General features: G+C 38.2%; 1 protein-coding gene across 4 annotated transcripts; it reads left to right on the plus strand.

Moving 5' to 3' along the window:
- The first annotated feature begins 705 nt into the window (after positions 1-705).
- On the plus strand, positions 706-19,124 carry rufy3 (RUN and FYVE domain containing 3). 4 transcript variants are annotated; one of them, XM_034117789.1, is made up of 18 exons: positions 999-1,254; positions 5,890-6,063; positions 7,700-7,817; positions 8,596-8,697; positions 9,284-9,407; positions 10,255-10,319; positions 10,990-11,055; positions 11,133-11,202; positions 11,288-11,377; positions 12,297-12,380; positions 12,871-13,038; positions 14,667-14,764; positions 15,775-15,894; positions 16,846-16,972; positions 17,060-17,139; positions 17,230-17,260; positions 17,501-17,578; positions 18,433-19,124. In XM_034117789.1, the coding sequence occupies exons 1-18, from the start codon at positions 999-1,001 to the stop codon at positions 18,574-18,576; spliced, it is 1,995 nt and encodes a 664-aa protein (XP_033973680.1). In that variant the 3' UTR covers positions 18,577-19,124. The 4 variants fall into 4 exon arrangements, with proteins under 4 accessions (XP_033973682.1, XP_033973680.1, XP_033973681.1 ...); XM_034117790.1 differs by lacking the exon at positions 999-1,254 and adding an exon at positions 3,471-4,080; XM_034117791.1 differs by lacking the exons at positions 15,775-15,894; positions 16,846-16,972; positions 17,060-17,139; ... (1 more) ...; positions 17,501-17,578; positions 18,433-19,124 and adding an exon at positions 14,929-15,633 and having other exon boundaries at positions 706-1,254.
- The last annotated feature ends 1,218 nt before the right edge of the window (positions 19,125-20,342 follow it).

Consider the following 20,342-nt stretch of genomic DNA (forward strand, 5'->3'; position numbering starts at 1 on the left):
GGCTTAAATTAAAAGTCTGTCTCATATCATTCTGGTTAACACCGGAGACACTGTGGGGCTATTTCCTACCATTCGAGATAATCTGACAACATCTTAAATGTGATATTCTTGATGACTAAATAAAGTAAGTTATGCATAAAAACTGGAAAAACATTTCCAAAGTCGTAACAGAAAACCAACATGTTTGGCCTTTTATTTGAAATTGGTCTAAAATGTTACAAATGTCTGACCTGGCAGATGCAGCTGGTCCAAAAAAATGTATATTGAGAAAGAAAGCACATGTGTTACAGTCTCTTTTAACTCCTGCCCATATAGGACTACAGTCTATGCTCCTGCCACCTGAGTCATATTTGTAATGTATCTCCTTCTAGTGTCCATTTGGGGTATTACATGAGACAGGAGCGTCTGGTCACAATATATTACCCTGTTTATGTCATTTTAAAACCAAATGTATACATCTGACATCGTTGCTATTATAAATACGCACTCATTCATGACAAAAAGTACCTTGTATCATACAAATTGTTTTCGTTAAGGTAATGTCTGTGTCCTTTTAACACAGAAAACAAGAACTTCATCAGAGAGTCTCAGAAATAGAAGAGGCACAAGAGCTCCGGCCGGTGTCGCAATGAATCGTGGGAGCTTCCAGGCCTTCAGTCATGGGTCTACCGCTAGTGACGTATCTCCCCTTATATGAACAATCTCTGGTCATGTGAACGAATTGCTGGAATGCTGACACAGCGCGCAAACTCTCGCGAAATTAGCAACAGATTTGAACAAAATGCTAACGCAAAGCTATTTCCGGGTCAGGTGGAGGTTGTGAAGGACAGGACGAAAGGCGTTGTGATTCCTAGGGAAAAGGAGTAAACTAACCGGCCTATCGATTGTTTTGCTTTGCTAAACACGGAGGTGCATGGCCACTAATCGCTGCTAGCAGGCTGACCACTGACCGACAGCACACTCCCTGGTCACATGAAGGGGATCTAACCGGAGAGAGGATGGCTGAGCGGGATGTGTCTCCGGGACATCCACCTCTGCAGTCATTTTCAGAGGAAAGTTCTGGGAGACAAAATTCCTCAGATGAGAACGGACACGTTGAAAGTCCAGATGAGACCCTCTCTCCGACTTCGGTGATATACTTCAAAGAGGCGTTGAACTCCTCTAACTTGATATTTGGAAAGGCTGAGTCGCTGTCACCCTCCCCGCTTCGAAAGTATGACTTCAGGATTGAGAGAATCGAGTCAAAGCGCAGAAGTAAGTGTTTACGAACTTTAAAATAGTCCAGCTAGTTAACAGTAGCCTCCGCAATGTACTAGCAATAACAACTGTACCTGCTGTTAGCTTTGCTAGCTTGTGAGGGTTGTTAGCTAACTTTTGACTGTCCCTAAACAAACTACTTACTACCTCCGTTCCGTTTGATTTATAAAACTGATAACAGCTTGTGTTAGGGAGATGATACATAATACAAACTGTCTTGTTAGTTATATTTCATCCTCAAATGTGTTTGCGAAAGGACAGCTTAGTGGTGTATCAATTAGTAAACATAGCTGCTGTAAACTTCATCCGGTTGCATGTGATCCTCTGTGGAACGTCCTGTGCGTCAAAGTCTGTTTTGTCTGACTTGGTTAATTGCTTCTCAACGCCACTGGCTGATATGGTTTACATTTAACGGTGGATTGGTCACACATTAGCTAGCTGTCTGTGATAAATCTCCCACAATTCACCTCAACCAACAACATATTATGCCAGGAACAGAAAACACATCATGATAGACTAACGTCATTTCGTTTAATGTTGCATCATCATAACATTATTGTCTATAGGTGAGACACTCATTTGTAAGGAGGGAAATTATGTGAGCATCCTGTCTGTTTGTGTTGATGACTGTCAGCGTTGTACCATCATATTGCTAAGGCTTCACCATTCAAGAGGATTAGTCGACTAATTGGTTGTTTTAGACTTAGTCGACTGAGATTTTCTTTACTCAATTAGTCATTTTAATGCTGATTGACTAACCTCAAAGGGTTTTATGTGCACATATGTTGTAAACATTATATATAAGTTGGTGATTTTGCATTATTCTTTTAGTTGAAACTCAGTTTTGCACATTTATCAATTAAATTAAATGATAGATTGAATAATAAACTATTACCACTAGTAAAAATGTAGTTGGTCAACTAAGTTTCTCTTAAGTCAAGACTGCCCTAAATATTGCAAAATGAAATACTGCAATATGGATACAACTGGGACTGCTTCTTCTACAGTAAGTCGACTCTAAGAAACAAGAAACAAATCTAAGTCTTTTATTTTTGCCTATTCCTTTGCTGTTTTCTAATGTTGTCCTTTTGGCATTATGTATTGTACTTGGAGTGAGTTTGGTACTTTACTAAGTAATTGGCCAACATACAAAATATATTATTTTATTTTCTGAAAGATCAATTGTTCAGAATAGACAACTTCTTCCTAAACCAGCCAATAACAAAGGAATCCTATACGAGACAATGGAATACGCACCTGCCATTTGCCAAATAAAGTGTTAGGTGAATGCTGTGTAAATTCCAGGTAACTTGTCAGCAAGGATGTGCATGTAAAACATTTTTTTGTTTAAACACAAATGAAAGTACCATTTATTATTGCTTATTTATTCTGTCCAATGACCATTGACGCAGTGGTGTTCCAATTCTAAAGTATTCTGCATAGATTTAAATAGTGGCACACAAAAACATTGAGTGTCCATTTAAAAATGTCAATGACCTGCCATCGTGCCAAGTAAGAAAACAAATCTGATCCTGCTGTTCAGATATTATAAGCCATAAAAATACCTTTTTATACAATAATTTTTAAACATTTATATAATAAGCGGTTTACAACTTTTCCTGGTTCTTTAGGCTGTTCGGCACTCAGAGGTGCTTTGATTTCTTAATTAGTCTGACTAGTAACTGTAAAGAAAAACAGTGACTCCCAAAATGAACATCCCAACAGAATGTTGTAATGTTTTGTTGTCTTGAAATGTGTCATCCGTTTATTTTTCCCATCCTCTCTATAACACAAACATCATCCCCTTAATTTTAACTTTTCATCAATACTTAGCCTTTTAATTAGACCAACCTGCACCTGGCATGTGGAAACTACAGAAATACAAGCCTTTATTTCTGACTTTCTAAGACAGACATCACATGATGAAAAATGTTTCCGTATGATTGGCCTTATATTTGCTCACTGCTTTGGCTGTCCTGCTGCAGCCTGTTCAATAATCATAAGATCAAATAACCTGCCTCTAACCCAGCTCAGGGGACACTGTTGAGTCCTCAATGCTGCATCATTAGACATGGACTACTCTAGGGACCCCCCCCCCCCTTTTTTTTTTACGCATGCACCATCTGCTCACGTGACAATGTGCTGCTGTACCCAGCACTGCTGTCAGCCATCTTGGTCGACACCCACCCAGTGTATTCACTGCGGTGCACAGGCAGTCCAATCACAGTGAACCGGTGCTAGGCTGACCGGAGGAGGGTTGTGATTTTCGACACTGTGCTCTCTTGCATTTTAAATCCCCCAGTCTGTACAAAAGGGCTAACAAGAGGTGGAGGAGGAGGTGGAGGAGGAGAGGGAAGGGCAGCCTCTCTCAACACAGCCGCGTATTCCACTCAGTTGTAAGCAGGAGGGGAGGAGGATGCAGGCATAAAGAGGAGGAAAAGAAAGCAGCACCCTTTCAGACACCTGCTGAGAGCTGCTAGAGGCCTTCCTTGTCTTTGGCCTTTTTCTGCTCCTTGCTTTGATGCTTTCGTCATCCTCTCTCATTTCCTCTTGCCTCTGACCTGTTATTTGCTGGGACTTGTTTTTCGAACAAAAGCACCTTTTTTCCCCCTCGGTGGTGTTGGTTTTGCATCAGCTGAGTCATCATGTCTGATCTGACGCCTCAGAGCGAAACCCCCACTCCCAACAACGACAAGATCACCCAGGCCGCCCGAGAGACCATTTATCTGTGCAACTTTCGCGTGTCTGTGGACGGCGAGTGGCTCTGCCTTCGAGAGCTCAACGACATCTCTCTGACGCCAGATCCAGAGCCGGCCCATGAAGGTAATGTGACAGATTAGCTCACGGTCCTGAGGAGGGCTGCAGGGCACAGTGGGATCTCTGTTTTGGGCGTGGTGGTTGCACAAGGTCCCCAGACGCAACACGTTCAATCCAGTGAACTGTGCTTATGTGTCCCGTTTGAGCTGTGTCACCATGGATTTCAGGGTTTGATGAGAGAGTCTGAGAGCAACACAGCAGGATGACGCCGCCTGTAAATAAGACAGGGCCGGGCGACAAAACAACCAGGAAGTGCCACTTGTTTTGACGTTTGATTAAATTAGATTGCAGCAAATCAAATAGACAGCGATGATGGGTAATATTTGGTGTCTGCTTTCGTTAATCTTACTATAACATACATCAGGAATAGGTTTGCGCCTTGGTGATGTTTTTTACCCTCACTGATACTTAGCAAAACAGGATGCAACTGAATCCAGATATAAACAAGCTGTTATTTTCATTATCGATTAGTCTCTATATCATTATCTTTATTAATCCATTCGTCTATAAAATGGAAGAAAACTGTGAATAATGTCCATCCCAGTTTCTCGCACTCCAAGGTGGTATCTCTTAATGTTAGTCTTGAACCCAAATAATTTAAGTTCAATGTGATATAAAACACGGAAGAAAAGAAATCTCCATATTGGAAAGCTAGAATGTTTTTGCATAAAATCACTGAATATAGAATAGTTGGCGATAACTTTTCTCTTTATCGTCTTATTGCTGCAGCTCTGTTTTGCGTAATTTATGTGGACGTTTTTGCTATGGTTTCATGGTTTAATTGGATTGGAGCAGAGTATGTGCTGCACAGCAAAGGCTTCCTCTTCCTCCTCTCTGGCCACACCTTCTCTCAGCACAGAGCAGGCAGGTCACTGTTTTCCAGAGGAAGGAGGCAGCTCACACTGTTTCTCCAGCTGGTTAGCAAGTCTGACACTGCAGCACTTCAAACTTCTCTACTGTCATGACATGTCAGAGGAAATGTCATAGACAACAGATAGATTTGTTCTGTCCGGCCACTGTAAAACCAAATGTATCAGCACCACTCTCTTATGTTAAAGTCTGATCAATGCGTTTATCAGGGATGCTTGATATTTAATTTTCCATGTGTATCTGAAAATCTAGAACTGCAGAGTCATTTCATTCAAGCTGATCATTTTTATTTATTGCAATATTTCCATGTCTAGTCAATGAGTAAAAGCTTTTCAAATGTAATCTGAGCTATTCAAATGATACTCGTGGTTCATATTTACACCATTTTTGCAATAACATACCAACTTTTATGTGTCCTGAATAACATGGCCCAAATAATGGCAATTCACCACGACAGATGTTTCACGATAAAGTCCCACATAGTCCTATCCTTAGTTTATTATCCGTCATTTTGTCTTGGAAGTCAATACTTTCATGCTATATAACTTAAGTCCAAGCAAATGCAAACTACAGATCAAATATCTGGATGTTTCATTAAATGTAAACAAATGCTAAGGGAGAGCACAACCCTGTATAACTCTTTTACTAAAAGCCTTTTAGTCTCTGGTTATTGTTAGCGCCATTCTCTTTTTCAAAGCTATTCATCGTTTAATGTTTATATTAATAATTGTATTAAGGGTAATGCATCAGGTCAGTTTTAAGTTTCAATCTTTTCCAACTTTCCAGGAAAAGGTCTTTTGTTTTGTCACCATCATGTACTGCCCTATTCACACTACAACACTTCCTGGAAAACATTGGATCTTACTAAATGTACCTCCTGCTGTCTGACCACAGTCTGTGTCATGACTTATGACCTCCTTCTCCCTATTTGTTCTTCTCTGTTAGATCCCAAGGATCCCATTGCGATTGAAAGGCTTAACCTGATGAACATGGCCAAACTGAGCATCAAGGGCCTGATCGAGTCTGCTCTGAACCTCGGACGCACGCTGGACTCCGACTATGCGCCTCTTCAGCAGTTCTTTGTGGTCATGGAGCACTGTCTGAAACATGGCTTGAAAAGTATGTACAGCACACTTCAAACATTGTATGAAAGCAAGAGTCTATAACACACAGAAACACTTTTTCCTCATGTATTAGTTAACATAAAAGCAAGCGTACTGCAATGATTTTTTTTGGAGTCATTTCAATACTTTTGATTGATTATATAGAAGCCATTATTATCGTTGCACAGTTCAATGTGCAACACAGCATTTACTGATGTTTGAAAACAGTGTTATATGGGATGTCAAATGTCAAGAGCTAATGTTGATAAATGTTTGGTAAAAGTGTTACCAAAAAAATATTTTAAAAGTGATATCGATAGTACAGGATTCATATTACTTTTAAAATATTTTGTTGGTTAATACTCCATCTTAATTGTTTTCAACAAAACATTTTAAGAGCTCCAAAACAACTACAATGTGAATAGAAACAGAGCTGAAGTGGACCAGAAAGAGAAAGGTGTCTTCTTTCTAATGAGTTGACATTAGATATACCCAAAAATATTTTGTTTAAAAAAAGACTATATGTGAAAACACCCTTAACGTCTCTTAGTCTGTAAACAAGGTTCTTGAGGAGCATTACAAAGTCTTAAATTAATTAATTAAATTCAAGATAAGGCCTTATTGGTGTTAGAACTCATCTCTGAAAAGTCTAAAAACTGCTAAGACATGGTAGGATTTTTATGAATTGTTTTTACTGATGTTACATTGTAAAATCTCTAAGTAATTGGTAACATAATACTTCTTAAAACCTTTTCTCCTTTTAACCTTAAACATTTTGAAAAAGTGGAAAACATTTGCTTAAGATTGCTCTTAAATATATTTTAAGGTGGCATTCCTCTTAAGCACTGGGGGCCCTCCCAACGGTTTTTTTCGAGACTGTGTCTCAGGGCATCTATATATATCTATATATATAAACATCTATATTGATTTCTGACTTTTCTACATCCAACTCACAGGTTTATCATTACTTTGAGAACAAAGATTATTAATTTAACCCTTTTAGAAGGGAAGATATGGTCATTTGTTCAGGGAATGTCATTTTTGAGCCTGAGACCTGAAAAACAAGCTCAGGGTTGAACAGGTTAAAAAAACGATTTAATTTAATTAAGCTGTATGGAAATGTAAGTTACTGTGTGCCCTCTGTGGTTACTGTATACAATATGTTACATACAAAATGTCTCTTAGTTCACTACCAGAATACATAGAAATATACAATCTGTGTAGTTGTAAAGAAATATTAACAATCTACTTACCTTAATACCTCCTGCATGTATACCCAGCTCCATAGACATAGAGTTTAAGTCTCTTGAAATAACTTTTATCTTCCATATTGTTCGATTTCCCTAAATCAATATTCATTAAAATACTCTTTACTGAACATCTTTTTTCCATCCAATCTACATCTGTATTATCATCATATGAAAATTACTTTATTTAGCAAATATCTATTCAAACCAACCAAATGAGGGATATATAAGTGGTAAGAACGACATTTTTGCTAATTGAATGCTCTGTATTGGGTACATTTGAGTTATCTTTGTCCACTTCAGTTCAAAGATTATTCCAAGTTAGTTTCTGTTGCTGAGTATGATGACTCAGTGACCCAAATTCATCAAAAACAAAGGCTTAACAATCACTGTCTCCCTCCTCAGCCAAGAAGACCTTCCTGGGGCAGAACAAGTCGTTCTGGGGGGCGTTGGAGCTGGTGGAGAAGTTGACCCCCGAGGCAGGAGAAATCACTGCCAGTGTAAAAGACCTGCCTGGCCTCAAGTGAGTTCATTACATCAATTACCTAAAGAGGGCAGACTGATTTGTCATAACTTAAGCTCAGAGTCCTGTTGTGAACCCTGAAATGTTGAGTGCACCAAAGTTTAATGTCTGAAATGTATAGTACGGGATTTGGGGGTTATTGTCGATGCTGAGTCCATTTCTGACATTTTCGGGATATAAAATGGCAGCTATAGCCAGAAAAAAACATAATTGTACTCTCTGTGGGCTGATTCTGATACATTTTGGGTTGATTTAGAAGATTTAGGGGGCTCTGGATCATTTCGATTGGACAGATTGCTTATTTATTTGAAAAATAATGTGTCCACAGTAGAGGCAATCACTTTCAGTTGGTGCTGTAACCAATGGTCGCCAACACTATTCATGGTAGTACAAATATGGCCACGTTCTGGTAAAACTGCAATTGTTTGTCCTGAACATTTCAGAAATGGATTCAGCATCCTCAATAACCCCCAAAACCACACCAAAATTATCCAAATGGGCCAAGCCAGTTTTTTTTACTATTGTCAACATAGGCTACAATGCTAATTAACGCTAATTGTGCTAATTGCCCAACATATTCAAGTTAACATCAGGCAGTTTCTATGTTTCTACTAAACATTTCCGGGTTCACTAAGCTGGCAACTAGACTAATAGACTTTGTTGAAATTATCATGGCGCTTTTTTTCAAAAAACGAACCCTGGTGCCCATTTGAAGCTGCTTGGACAGTTGTTTATTGAAGAGTTTTTTTTAATTGAAGTCTCCTGTGTTTGGTTACAGGACTCCTCTAGGACGAGGGCGTGCCTGGTTGCGATTGGCCTTGATGCAGAAGAAACTCTCTGACTACATGAAGACCATCATCAACAGAAAGGACCTGCTCAGGTGAGGCCCACTGGCACCTGGAATAGCTGTTTAGAAGTAAGGACAAGAAATAAAATAGTTTTCTGTTTTAATCACCTAATGAAAGCAATTTGCACATACCTTCCCTGTTTGTAGTAAATATCAGAGAAGTCTTTGTCTCCCTGCTACTGGTCCAAGCACCAAAAACACTGGATCCTACATTCCCCATAATGCAGCATGAGTAGAGTGGTGTATTGACGTATCTTTGTAGGCCGACCCAGAATGTAGCATCCCAAGGGTTCCCCGACAAAAAGCAATGGGATTTTTCAAGTCAAGGGAACCCGGAAGTGCTAAAATGCTGACTCATTTCCCGGTTTAAGGACTCAGGCCTGCACCACTCTATAGAGTCTTTCATTAGACCCTCAAAAGTGGTACGGGGATGATGCCTTTTTTCTCGGCCTGGAAGATAGCATCGCATTGCTTCCCTCTACATAATTCACAATATTTTCCCATTGGATTTTGAAGTATAGCAGAAAATAAGCTCTGTAACAACCAAACAAATGTAAAACTGCTGGAACATTAAGCAGTTTTCTTGTCAGTGACACTGTTTCTCACTACTACTTTATAGTGAATTTTATGAAGCGAATGCCTTGATGATGGAGGAGGAAGGAGCTGTCATCGCTGGGCTGCTCGTTGGACTAAATGTCATTGATGCTAATCTGTGTATGAAGGGAGAGGACCTGGACTCTCAGGTAACGCCTCCATGTCCACCAATATTCAGAGCTGCTATAACACAGGGACATTTTGACTAGTGGTTACATGAAGGCAGGGACCTAACGTCTAATGTATCTCTCAGATAACAGAAAATACTGCATCGTGTTTGTGTAGGCTAAAAATACTCTGAATAAACATGTCGGCAGCAGTGAGCAAGAACACTTTAGTTTAATCCCTTGCCTTTCACATTTTTGTTATAACTTTGTAGGGTATTTATGTAGGCATTGAATTAACAGTTTTTCTAAGTGTAGATTTCGCCTCAATTCACCAAATGTTAGGATAACATAATGCTTCATTTGCATGTTTAAACATACGAAACAGAACAGTTAAAAATAACTGTAACTTCAATATGTTTTTTACCCTGAAAACATTTGAATTCTTTAAAAGAAAAAATCTCCAAAATGTATTTAAAGGGCTCTGAATCACTTTGTCTCTTCATTTGTCACCATAATAAACCTGCATTCATCCAATGTCAAGACTTCTATTCCAGAAATCATCAAGTAAATGTCTTTAATCTTCATCAGCTGGCAATTTGGGAATAAAGACAGAGTTATTGGGAGGATAGGCAGCTTGCCATCACTTTCCTAAACAAGTGTTACTCCAAGTAGGACAAAGTGAAACCTCTCCACTAACAAAGTTCTTGTTAACTGACTCCTGAAATATTTAGATAACCTGAATGCATCTAAACCAGGACAAAACTGTATGTGGACATGCATCAAAGTGCACACATTAGTAAAGCTCTTCCAGAAGCACTCGTGTTATTAGAGCTGCAGTGTGCTTTCAGTTGTCATTGATCCTCTCCTTCTTACTGAATTACTTCTGCAGGTCGGGGTGATTGATTTTTCAATGTACCTCAAAGATGGAGGACACAGTAGTAAGAGTGCAGAAGGGTGAGTTCTCTTTTCTTACTTCAAAATCAATTCAGCTATCAAAATATGTAGTTGTTTAATTTCTGTAGTATCTATCTATCTATCTAAAGCATTTATTGATTCATATGCCAATTATTTTCCCGATTTTATTATTTGGTCTACAAAATATCCTAAGCGCTTTTCAAATGTCTTAATGTTGTCATTTAATCTTTTACTTTGTCTCACTACATTTTAGGGCTGCTCGATTATGGCAAAAATCATAATCTCGATTATTTGGGTCAATAATTGATATCACGATTATTAAAAACGATTATCCATTTACTTTGAAAACATCCATTTATTGAAAAAAAATGTTTGAACAGTATGTTTTTAACAGTTGATTACCCTGAACTTTAAGTATAATTCAACTGAAAAACCAATAAAAAAAAAAATAATAAAAAAAATAAAAATAAAAATAATCGTTTTATTTCGATTATGTTGTTTTCATAATCGTTGCAAGCCAAAATCGTAATTGCAATTAAAATACGATTAATTGATCAGCCCTACTACATTTGTCTATTTACTTAAATGTTAGGACAGGGAATATCTGAACTTCTTACAACTTAAAAAGCATTTTTTCTTGAACATTTAAAAACACGTTTTTGCATGGTTCAATGAAAACTGACTAAAACAATAATTCCTGCTTCTTCAGTGACGGTCAGATCACAGCGATTCTCGACCAGAAGAATTATGTGGAGGAGCTGAACAGACATTTAAGGTTTGTCAGAGCCCCTCTTCACCTTCTCCAGCAGCGTGTTGAGCTCCAGACTGACGTGATGTTTCCTCTGTTTACAGCGCATCAGTAAATAACCTCCAGGCCAAGGTGGACGCTCTGGAGAAGTCTAACACGAAGCTAACAGAAGAGGTGAGAGTCGTTCACAGCTGAGCTAAAACACAGCGGTTGGTTTGTTGTTGTTTACAGAACGGTTACTTGACTTTTGTCTCTTCAGCTCGCCGTGGCAAATAACAGGATCATCACTTTACAAGAAGACGTGGAGAAAGTGAAGGAGGAGAGCTCATATCAGCTGGAGTCCAGGAAGGTGAGCACATCACACATTTCATTGTTTGGAAAATGGAGACAAAACACTACAGTATGATCATTTTATCCATACTCAATAATGTACACCTCAAATGCAATCCAGAAAAATATGTTTGTAGTAGGGTGACCAGAGACCAGAGGTTTACAATGCGATGATTATTTTAAATGTTAGAATAAAGTAAAACAATACAATAAACAAATAACAGTAGAACTTAAGAGACATTTTAAGGGATAATGTGCCCACTCATTACACAGCCACATACTGAATAAACCAACGATTTGACTCACAATATTCATTTTAAATGATTTTATTGATTGTGAGTATTAACAACCTCTGAATTATTAGAACAGTTAGAATCAAGTATTCAACCAAGCCATGTTTATAGATATACAGTTACTTTTACACAATAAATGATGTGCAGTATGTTTATCAGTTATATAATATGTAGTTTCCAATCCTATGGTATTAAGGTCATTCTTGTTTTCCTAATAAATCTCATGATCCTTCTTTTTAAATGTCATAATTAGTGACAAAGAAATGTAACCCAGATTACTAAAAACGAATTAGGGTTCAAGGATTCCTCTTTTAATACGTTAAAAATATATCTCAATTTTAGCATATATTTAAATACACTTTTATTAGGATTGTATCCATTACTAATTGAGACAAACGAGTGTATATTATTGATTATTACAAGCCCTCTGTATTAAAGAAATATACATGATCTATCCAATATTTGTCACACTGTGGTAGTTGATATAGGAAGTATTTGTTTTTACCATATTGCTCAGCCGCTGTTTTGAATGGTGGTGATTGGTAGCTAAGTTAAATCACTTGTTCTCAAAGGTATCTCAGGGTCGCCTTTAACTGTACATATTTCTGCAATATACATTCACAAAAAATCCTTTGTTTTTTTCAGGCATCAAGAAGCGACTCGGCCCCAGACGGACAGGTGCTGGGTGAAACACGCAAGCAGCTCAAAGAGGAAACTTTGCTTCGATTGGTGCGTTCAGGCTCTTCACAAAGCTTCTCTGTTCATGTTTGGGTGTCTATATTGTTATGACATACTGAGAGAATCTATCAAATGAATAGATATGGATATAAAATATACACTTATGTGCAATTTCGCTTTATTTCTTTAAAATGTATTTACCATTTTTGAATACCTTTCACTTACGTTTTAAAATTCAGCTTTTTACTATTTTCAGTTCACTTACTTGTTTTTGCTTATTTGTTTATATTTCTAAATAACATGTTTACTTTTCTATTTAATATTATAGTCTACTTTTTTTCTTTTTGCCTTTTAACCGCTATCTACCTTTGCTGCTGTAGTGCAGTAAATGTCCCCGCTGCAGGACAAATAAAGGATGTCTCATTCTGATATGCTAAAACACGGCATGTTAACTTAACCTAGATAGGTAGAATCCCTACGCAGAGGAAATATCAGCTTCCTTTTGTGAAGTGTGTGTCTGAAGTTGGATGTGTGTGTGCAGGATGTGGAGAAGGAGCTGGAGGTGCAGATCGGGATGAAGCAGGAGATGGAGCTGTCCATGAAGATGCTTGAGAAAGACGTGTGTGAGAAGCAGGACGCGCTGATGGAGCTGAGACAGCAGCTGGAGGACCTCCGGGTCATCAACCAGCAGCTGAGCCACAAGTCTCAGGTCAGTCTGCTCCCATCCTTACATTTCACATCAACGGAGAAAAGGAAGGGATACTGAGCCGTTTATTGTTGTCTGCTTTACAGGGAAAAACCCCAAAATGTAATTTATCTTATTGTTTTAGAGTTATAGTCTAGTATCTAGTTGCCAGCTCATAGGGTCATATTATGAACCCGGAAATGTTGAGTACACCAAAGTTTTATGATATAAATGTGTAGTAGAGGTAGGGTTGGGAACCGAAACTCTGTTCCAGATGAGAACCGATAAGAAAATGCCGGTTACCGGGTATCCATACAAAATACACAATTTCGGTTCTGCTTAACGGTTCCTAAACGCGGTAGACCCTGTATTCCACCGGGTCCGTCTGCGCCGCGGTGACCCGGTGGAATACAGCCAGGGTAAGGGCGGACTGGCCATCTGTGTGTTCTGGAGAATCACAGAACGGCCGGTCGTCAGCGGGCCGTTGACGGCCGGCTCGGTACGCTGACGGCCGGCACCGCCCTTCATTTTTTTAAACGGCATCATGTAAGTTGCGGCGACAGAGGTCCACAGTTGCCCCGCAGTGAGGCTCCCCCCGCCCTCCCGTAGACAGTTCACGAGCTCAGTCACTTCATAACACCAAAGATGGATCGCGGTAAACGCTCTAAAGTGAGGCTCCACTACACTAAAAAAGAAAAAGACAAGGCACAGTGTAATGCCTGTTAATAGCTTGCCACAGGCATAGCTCAGTTAAAATAAAGCACAGCTATTGTGCAATACATTTGTATTGCATGTATATTTTTATTTGTAAAAATGTCAGTTAAAGCTTAAAAGAATAAAGATATTTTGTTTTATCTAAACGTTTGACCTCTTTCTTTTACAATTTTGGAATCGAAACGGGGAATCGATAAGAACTGGAATCGATAAGCAGAACCGGAATCGGAATCGATACATTTCAAACGATACCCATCCCTAAGTAGGGGTCCTCAGCACATAAAAAACTGCAGAATGCTAACTTTCATTTAACTAGCATAAGTCGAGTTAATTGGCATCAATGGCATTTGATGTAAACAATATATATATATATTTTTTTTTTTTAAATGCTTGGCCGATTTGGACAATTTTTGTAATGGTTTTGGGGGTTATTGAGAATGCTGAGTCAATTTCTAACATTTGTATTTTACACACTATCTTGTCTTTTTATTTTTGCTGTAATTTCATTGTTTACAGTGTTGGTTTTTAATCTGTAAAGCCCACTGAAACAAACGTGTTTTGTGATATTGGGCTATACAAATAAACGTTGATTTGATTTGATAAAGCACTACCCCCACCCAGGTCACAAACTGTTCTCTCCTGCCTTCCGGTCAGAGATACAGGAGTTTTAAAACACGGACGAACAGAAAAACAGTTTTCACCCCTGGCCACCATGCTGTTAAACCAGCAGTCATAAGTGCAATATTATTTAAATTACCCAACTCGTATGTTTTTATATCATGTATTACCTTGTATGATTGTCTCTGTGTTTTTATTGTTTGTCTGTTTTTGTTTCTGCACTGACAGGGTAGCACTACAAAATATCATTGTATATTTTTTGTATAACGACAATAAAGGCTTTTTATTCTAATAAATTGCCGTTTCCTCCTCTTCCTCAGAGTGCAGACGCCGGCTCTAAACAGAAGAGTGAAGCCATCTCTCGCCTGGAGGAGAAGATAAACCAGATGTCAGGCACTGTCAAACAGATGGAGACCAGGTGAGGACAGCTCCTCCAAAGACTGCCTTTTGAATTATTACTACAGTACATTGTTTTTTCTTCACGGAATCACTTATGAAAACATCTTATTGTCCTTTTTTGTCATTCTCCTCCCTCCACTTTCATTAATTTGTTCATTCTCATTATTTATTTGAATCATTTAGTGAGAAGCATTTGGTGAAGCAGGCTAGGAACCTGAACTCAGCAGCGGGGAAGCTGCTGCAGCAGTAGCTCCCCGCTTTCATAAAACTGAATACAAACATACAACCCCTGCCTAATATAGAAATAACCAAACTAGGATGTTATCTCTTTTCTGTACCATGCTCCTTTGTTGTTGAAAATCAAACCATTTTCCCACAAGCTCCTGCAGTGGCTCTCCAGCATCCGCTTCGAGTAGTGTGGACTGAATGGATCTATTTAGCGTCCCTAAATCCTTGTGTTCAGATGTTATCCACATCAGAGTTATACTTCTGTTTGGTAGGCATTTCTTCAAAATACCGCATTGATGCTTTTTTGGCAAAAGACGAGTAGATGGCAGGGTGGTTGGAAGTTCACTGGGAACAGTTTTTAAAGATTTCAAGGATTGAGTGAACAGTTCCTGGTTATTTAGGAGGTAATGGACTTTCAGTAATGTTACTCCAAAGAATAAGAAAATGCCCGACCCACAGAGAATGAAATGATGTTGATGCGCTGGTGTCACATGCTGTCAATTGGTGATCCAAATTCAAGTGTAAAAGGGCCAGGACAAGGGTAGGATGAAAAAAATATGAAAATGGCAAAATTAATGTATTAATTTTGAATTGTATGTGAGCATAACATTGGTGTAAACTGTAGTAATCATTAGGCTAATAAAACAATAAACAAACACAGCCTGCTTCATCTTCTTTGGCTAAGGTTCTTTCAGTCTTCACTTCTTTGTGTTTTTTCATTTATTTCTGTTCCAACCATGTTTCTTTTCGTCAAGTTTTTATTTTACCATAAGTTTGTGTAACACCCCCTCCCCTAACCAGATACAAACAGGCTGAGAGAGAGAGGGCTCTGGCTGTAGAGGCCAACCGGCTCTTCAAACAGGACTTTGGGGACAAAATCGAGAGTCTGCAGGTAGAGGTGGAGCTGCTGAGGAAGCACAGGTACTCTACTCTGTCTTTTTCAGTTATTTATCCTATTTAGATTATATTATGTTTTCTTTTATCTAGATGTATTTTTTCAAAAACACATTTTTTTTAAATTGTATTATTTTATAAAAACTATTGTTTCTATGTTTTATTATAGTTTTTCAATATTTGCTGTTAATTGTCCAATTTTAATTTCTCTTACCTTGTTGTTGTTGTATAAACACCATAGTACATTTTATGCAAAGGTAGAAAAAGTACTCAGATCTTGTATTTAAGTAAAAGTACAATACTCTGTTACAAGTAAAAGTCCTGCATTCAAAATGTTACTCAAGTAAAAGTACAAAAGTATTACCTTCAAAATGTACTTAAAGTACCAAAAGTTAAAGTACTCATCAGTACGTATTGTGCAGATAGGCCCATTTCAGAATCATTTATATATTGTGTTTTGATTATAAGTATTAATGCATTAAAGTGTTATCAAAAAAGCTGGTAAAGGTGCAGCTAGTTGTAATGACTTTGTATACTGCAGGGTAGCTTGTGAATTTACTCCAGGTGGAACTAAAGTCTGATTTAACACTTGATTATATTTCAGATCATTCATCCACATCTGTAAAGTAACTTAAGGTTCAAAGTCAAAGTACCGGTACACAATTTACCTCTGAATTGTAGTGGAGTATAAAGTAACAAAAACTGTAAATACAAGTATCTGAGAATTATACTTAATTACAGTACTTTAGTAAGTTACTTTACACCACTGATTTTATGCAGGGTGAAAAGACTTCTGGGAAATGAACTCAATTCTAATCTATAGTAATGGTAATGTGGGGGTAAATATTAAAATATGTGTTTTTTCTATATAAGGTGACTTTAAAAATGCTGCAAGTGGCCTTAATTTCGTTTTTAGACTCAGATCATTGTTTTCCTGCTCTTCTGTCCTTGTTTATACGTTACACTTGCTGGTTTCAGGGGTTATCTGGAGGTGGAGCTGAGGAAAGAGCGGGAGCGGCGGAGCGAGCATCACCATGGCGACGCTGCGTCCGCACAGCCTGCTGCTCCTCGGAGGGAAAGGAGACTCCCAGAGAACATACCAAAGGTAACGCTCTGATCTCAGATAATTAAAAGTGTTGTTTGACTGTCTCCACTTTGTTATTTATATAATACCTGTGTATTGTCCGAACAGCGTCCCTCAGAAGCTCTGTCAGCCAAAAGGGAGAGCGAGCAGTCAGGAGCAGAGGACAAGAGCAGTCTGAGCTCCAGCCTGTAGGTCCTGTTAACAACTACAGCTTTAGGAAAAACATAAATCATTGAGGAAATGTTATTTTTATTTATTATTTTACCTCCTTTTTTAAGGTCCTCAAGGTCACACCATGAGGATGAGCAGGTAAGGTCTAACATGCACTACGTAACATATTTGATTATCTTACTGTAGTTTATTATCCGTTTATACCTTTTTGATAAGGAAAAAATCATTCCAAGTATTTAAATTAAGTAGTTTGTTACCATACAGATGCACACAAGAACTGTAGTAACAGTCAATCAGCGATTCAATACATAAGAAAACGGCTATAATTAACCATATGAATAATAATAATCAGTCTTATTTTCAACCGATTTCCTGCAGGAAGAGTCCTTAGGGGAGATCAGTCCGCCGTGCATCTGTACGATGTGTGAACAGGAGGACTCCCTTCTGAAGACAAAGGTACGAGAACGGAATATTATTCCTACCTTCGTGTCCCACAATACATTTCACAATATGAAGTGCTGCTATAAATCAAAAGCCCACAGCCTCTGTCTTTACCCTAACATTACTGGAACTGACAACCAATGATACAATTAAATGCAAGGTTTACACAAATGGGATTTGAAGACCAATTATTCTTCATACCAAATTTTAACTTGGTCATGGCACTCCTCCATTATGAACTTTTAATTCAAATTAGCATCAATTCAATTTCACTTTATCAACTAATTTGTATTATATTTACCATATTAGCCTGTGTGGATAATGCATTTGTGTATGTGGCTAATCTCACATAAAGTTTGGTCACATTTTTAAACTGAGCATCTGCAGATTATTTCCTGGATGCCTGTATTGATTTGATTTTATACCATTGACATGTTTGGTGAACCACTCGAGCTCTGAGTGAGACGTACAGTAAATTGATTTCTTAAGATTTAAAAATATTGACATTAAATAGACAGAAAGTTTGGCCGCATTATGAAACTTTCTCAACAGCAGACATGAAAACAGAATTACAAAAGAGCTGTTACTGCTCTGAAGTAAAACATACCTTGTTTTAAATCTTCAGTTGGATCAATGCGGTGCTGCATTTTTGAATACTTAAAAAGTAGTCACTTGCCCAAAAATATCATTAATTATAATTTGAGAAAAATGGTTTGTTTCAACTTTTTGAAATCAGGATATAAATGGAACAGCCAAAGTGCTATAAGAACTATTGAGGTGTGAAATAAATAATACTTTGTGGGGTTCAATCTGCCAGCGTCCTTCACTTCCTGTCCCAGTGTGTTATAACCCTGTTCTCTTGTGTGCAGAAGCAGTGTAAGAACTGCGGCGGGGTTTTCTGTGAGAGCTGTGTGTCCAACGAGCTGCCGTTACCTTCCTCCATCCTCCCAGAGACTGTGTGTACCTCCTGCTTCTCTCTGTTGCTCCAACAATACGCTTCAACACCAACCTGAAACAACTCCGCATTTTACTACAGGACACCATGATCGGACACATGGAAACCGAGGCATTCAATACAAAGCTGGCACTGCAAAAATGCACTTTTTGACTTTGTGTCCTGAGACGTTATGAAAAATCTGATGGCGATCCGAAGGAGGTCTGAACTCTAATGTCCAAACATGTGCCAATTAGAGCTGTTTTTTTGGAGGCAGGTTTTTATTCTTTCAGATACTGTTGTTATCTGTTATTCTTCCTCCGGGAAAACCTGCACTCAAAAAGCTGTCAAATGGCACCTGGATTGAAATGTATAGAAAAAGTCAACTTGAATCATCTCATCTCGTGCATGAAAACTGACTCTGCACAATGTCCACTAAGTGGATGGTTGATTAAGAAGGTCAACTGTTATATTTATATTAAAAGTAATTAGGTTTTAAAATACAAGACTTTTTTGTTGTTTTAGTCACAACTGTTCTCCACCGCTCTAAATCATATAGAGTGGCGAAGTCCCTCCCCTTCCGGTGGACCTCCATGGGACCTTATTTCGGAAAAATTATGTATTGAAGTCAATTGAGAGAGAAAGATTATCTTTCGATCCCGTTTGAATTGTGCCACGAATTACACATATGATGTTTGTCAATTTAAAAGATAATTTTGCAAGTCAAAAAAAAAAAAATGTGTCGTAAAACTGTGAAGTAAGACATTTGTTTGTGTGAAACGCTCAATGAACTACATCTCTGGTCAACAACACACGTCACCAAGATGGCCGTCACTACTGTCTTGTCAACAAAACGATTGACTATCCTCACTATCACCACAATGAAACACGTCCTGAAGAATGTCATGCAAAGCTGCCTGCCTGCCTTCCTTTGATTCTCTCTGAACTGCCTGGTCGTTTTAATGTTTAATGTCTAGCATGAAGTAGAGAAGATCGCCGATGCTAACGTTAGCGTTAGCATTTCTCCCCCGGGCTTAAATGGTGTATTATAGAATGATCACACCGGTGACAGTACTATTCAAAGGGTTCACGAAATATGACTACTACTCTTACTGTTTAACATTTTGGGTTACTTAATGTTACTTCATGTTAAGGCTAATAAAAATGACAAGGCTGTAATGCTAACTAACGTGCTAGCTACGAGCTAGGTAGCTAACTTGATCAAGCCACTCCTGGTCCTTTCATCAGACGGGAAGCAAAAGAACGAGCAAGACCCATTGCTGGTATAATAACAACCTGGTACTAAGCACACAGGCATCTTGTTAAAGTTATCTTATCTTAGCCAGCGCCATATAGATAGATTATATCTATATTGCGCTGATCTTAGGTATCTGAATGGTGGAGGAAAACAATTGTGACATCACTTACGCGACTCTGGGATTTGTAGTCTTTCTAGTTGCGTATTTTTCAGTCTTATATTTCAACAGTTTTACGACAAACTGTGACTTTTTTGACATGGAAATTATTTTTTAAGATTGACAAACATCATATGTGTAATTCATGGCACAATTCAAACGGGATCGAAAGATAAGTTTTCTCTCCCCATTGACTTCAATGCATAATTTTTCCGAAATAAGGTCCCATTACCCGGAAGTAAGTGGGCGTGACTTTGCCACTCTATACAGATCAGTAAAAAATCCAGTGGATTAGATGAAGCATGAAGTTTCACACTTTTGACCAAATACTTTATGAAACATTGTATTTAAAATGTGTCAATATTTGGAGAAAGCTTTATTATCCACTCTAAAATTGAATTTAAAGAAATTCTAATAATACATGTGTCAA

Source organism: Trematomus bernacchii, unplaced genomic scaffold (genome assembly GCF_902827165.1).
Source record: "Trematomus bernacchii unplaced genomic scaffold, fTreBer1.1, whole genome shotgun sequence".
Classification (NCBI taxonomy): Eukaryota; Metazoa; Chordata; class Actinopteri; order Perciformes; family Nototheniidae; genus Trematomus; species Trematomus bernacchii.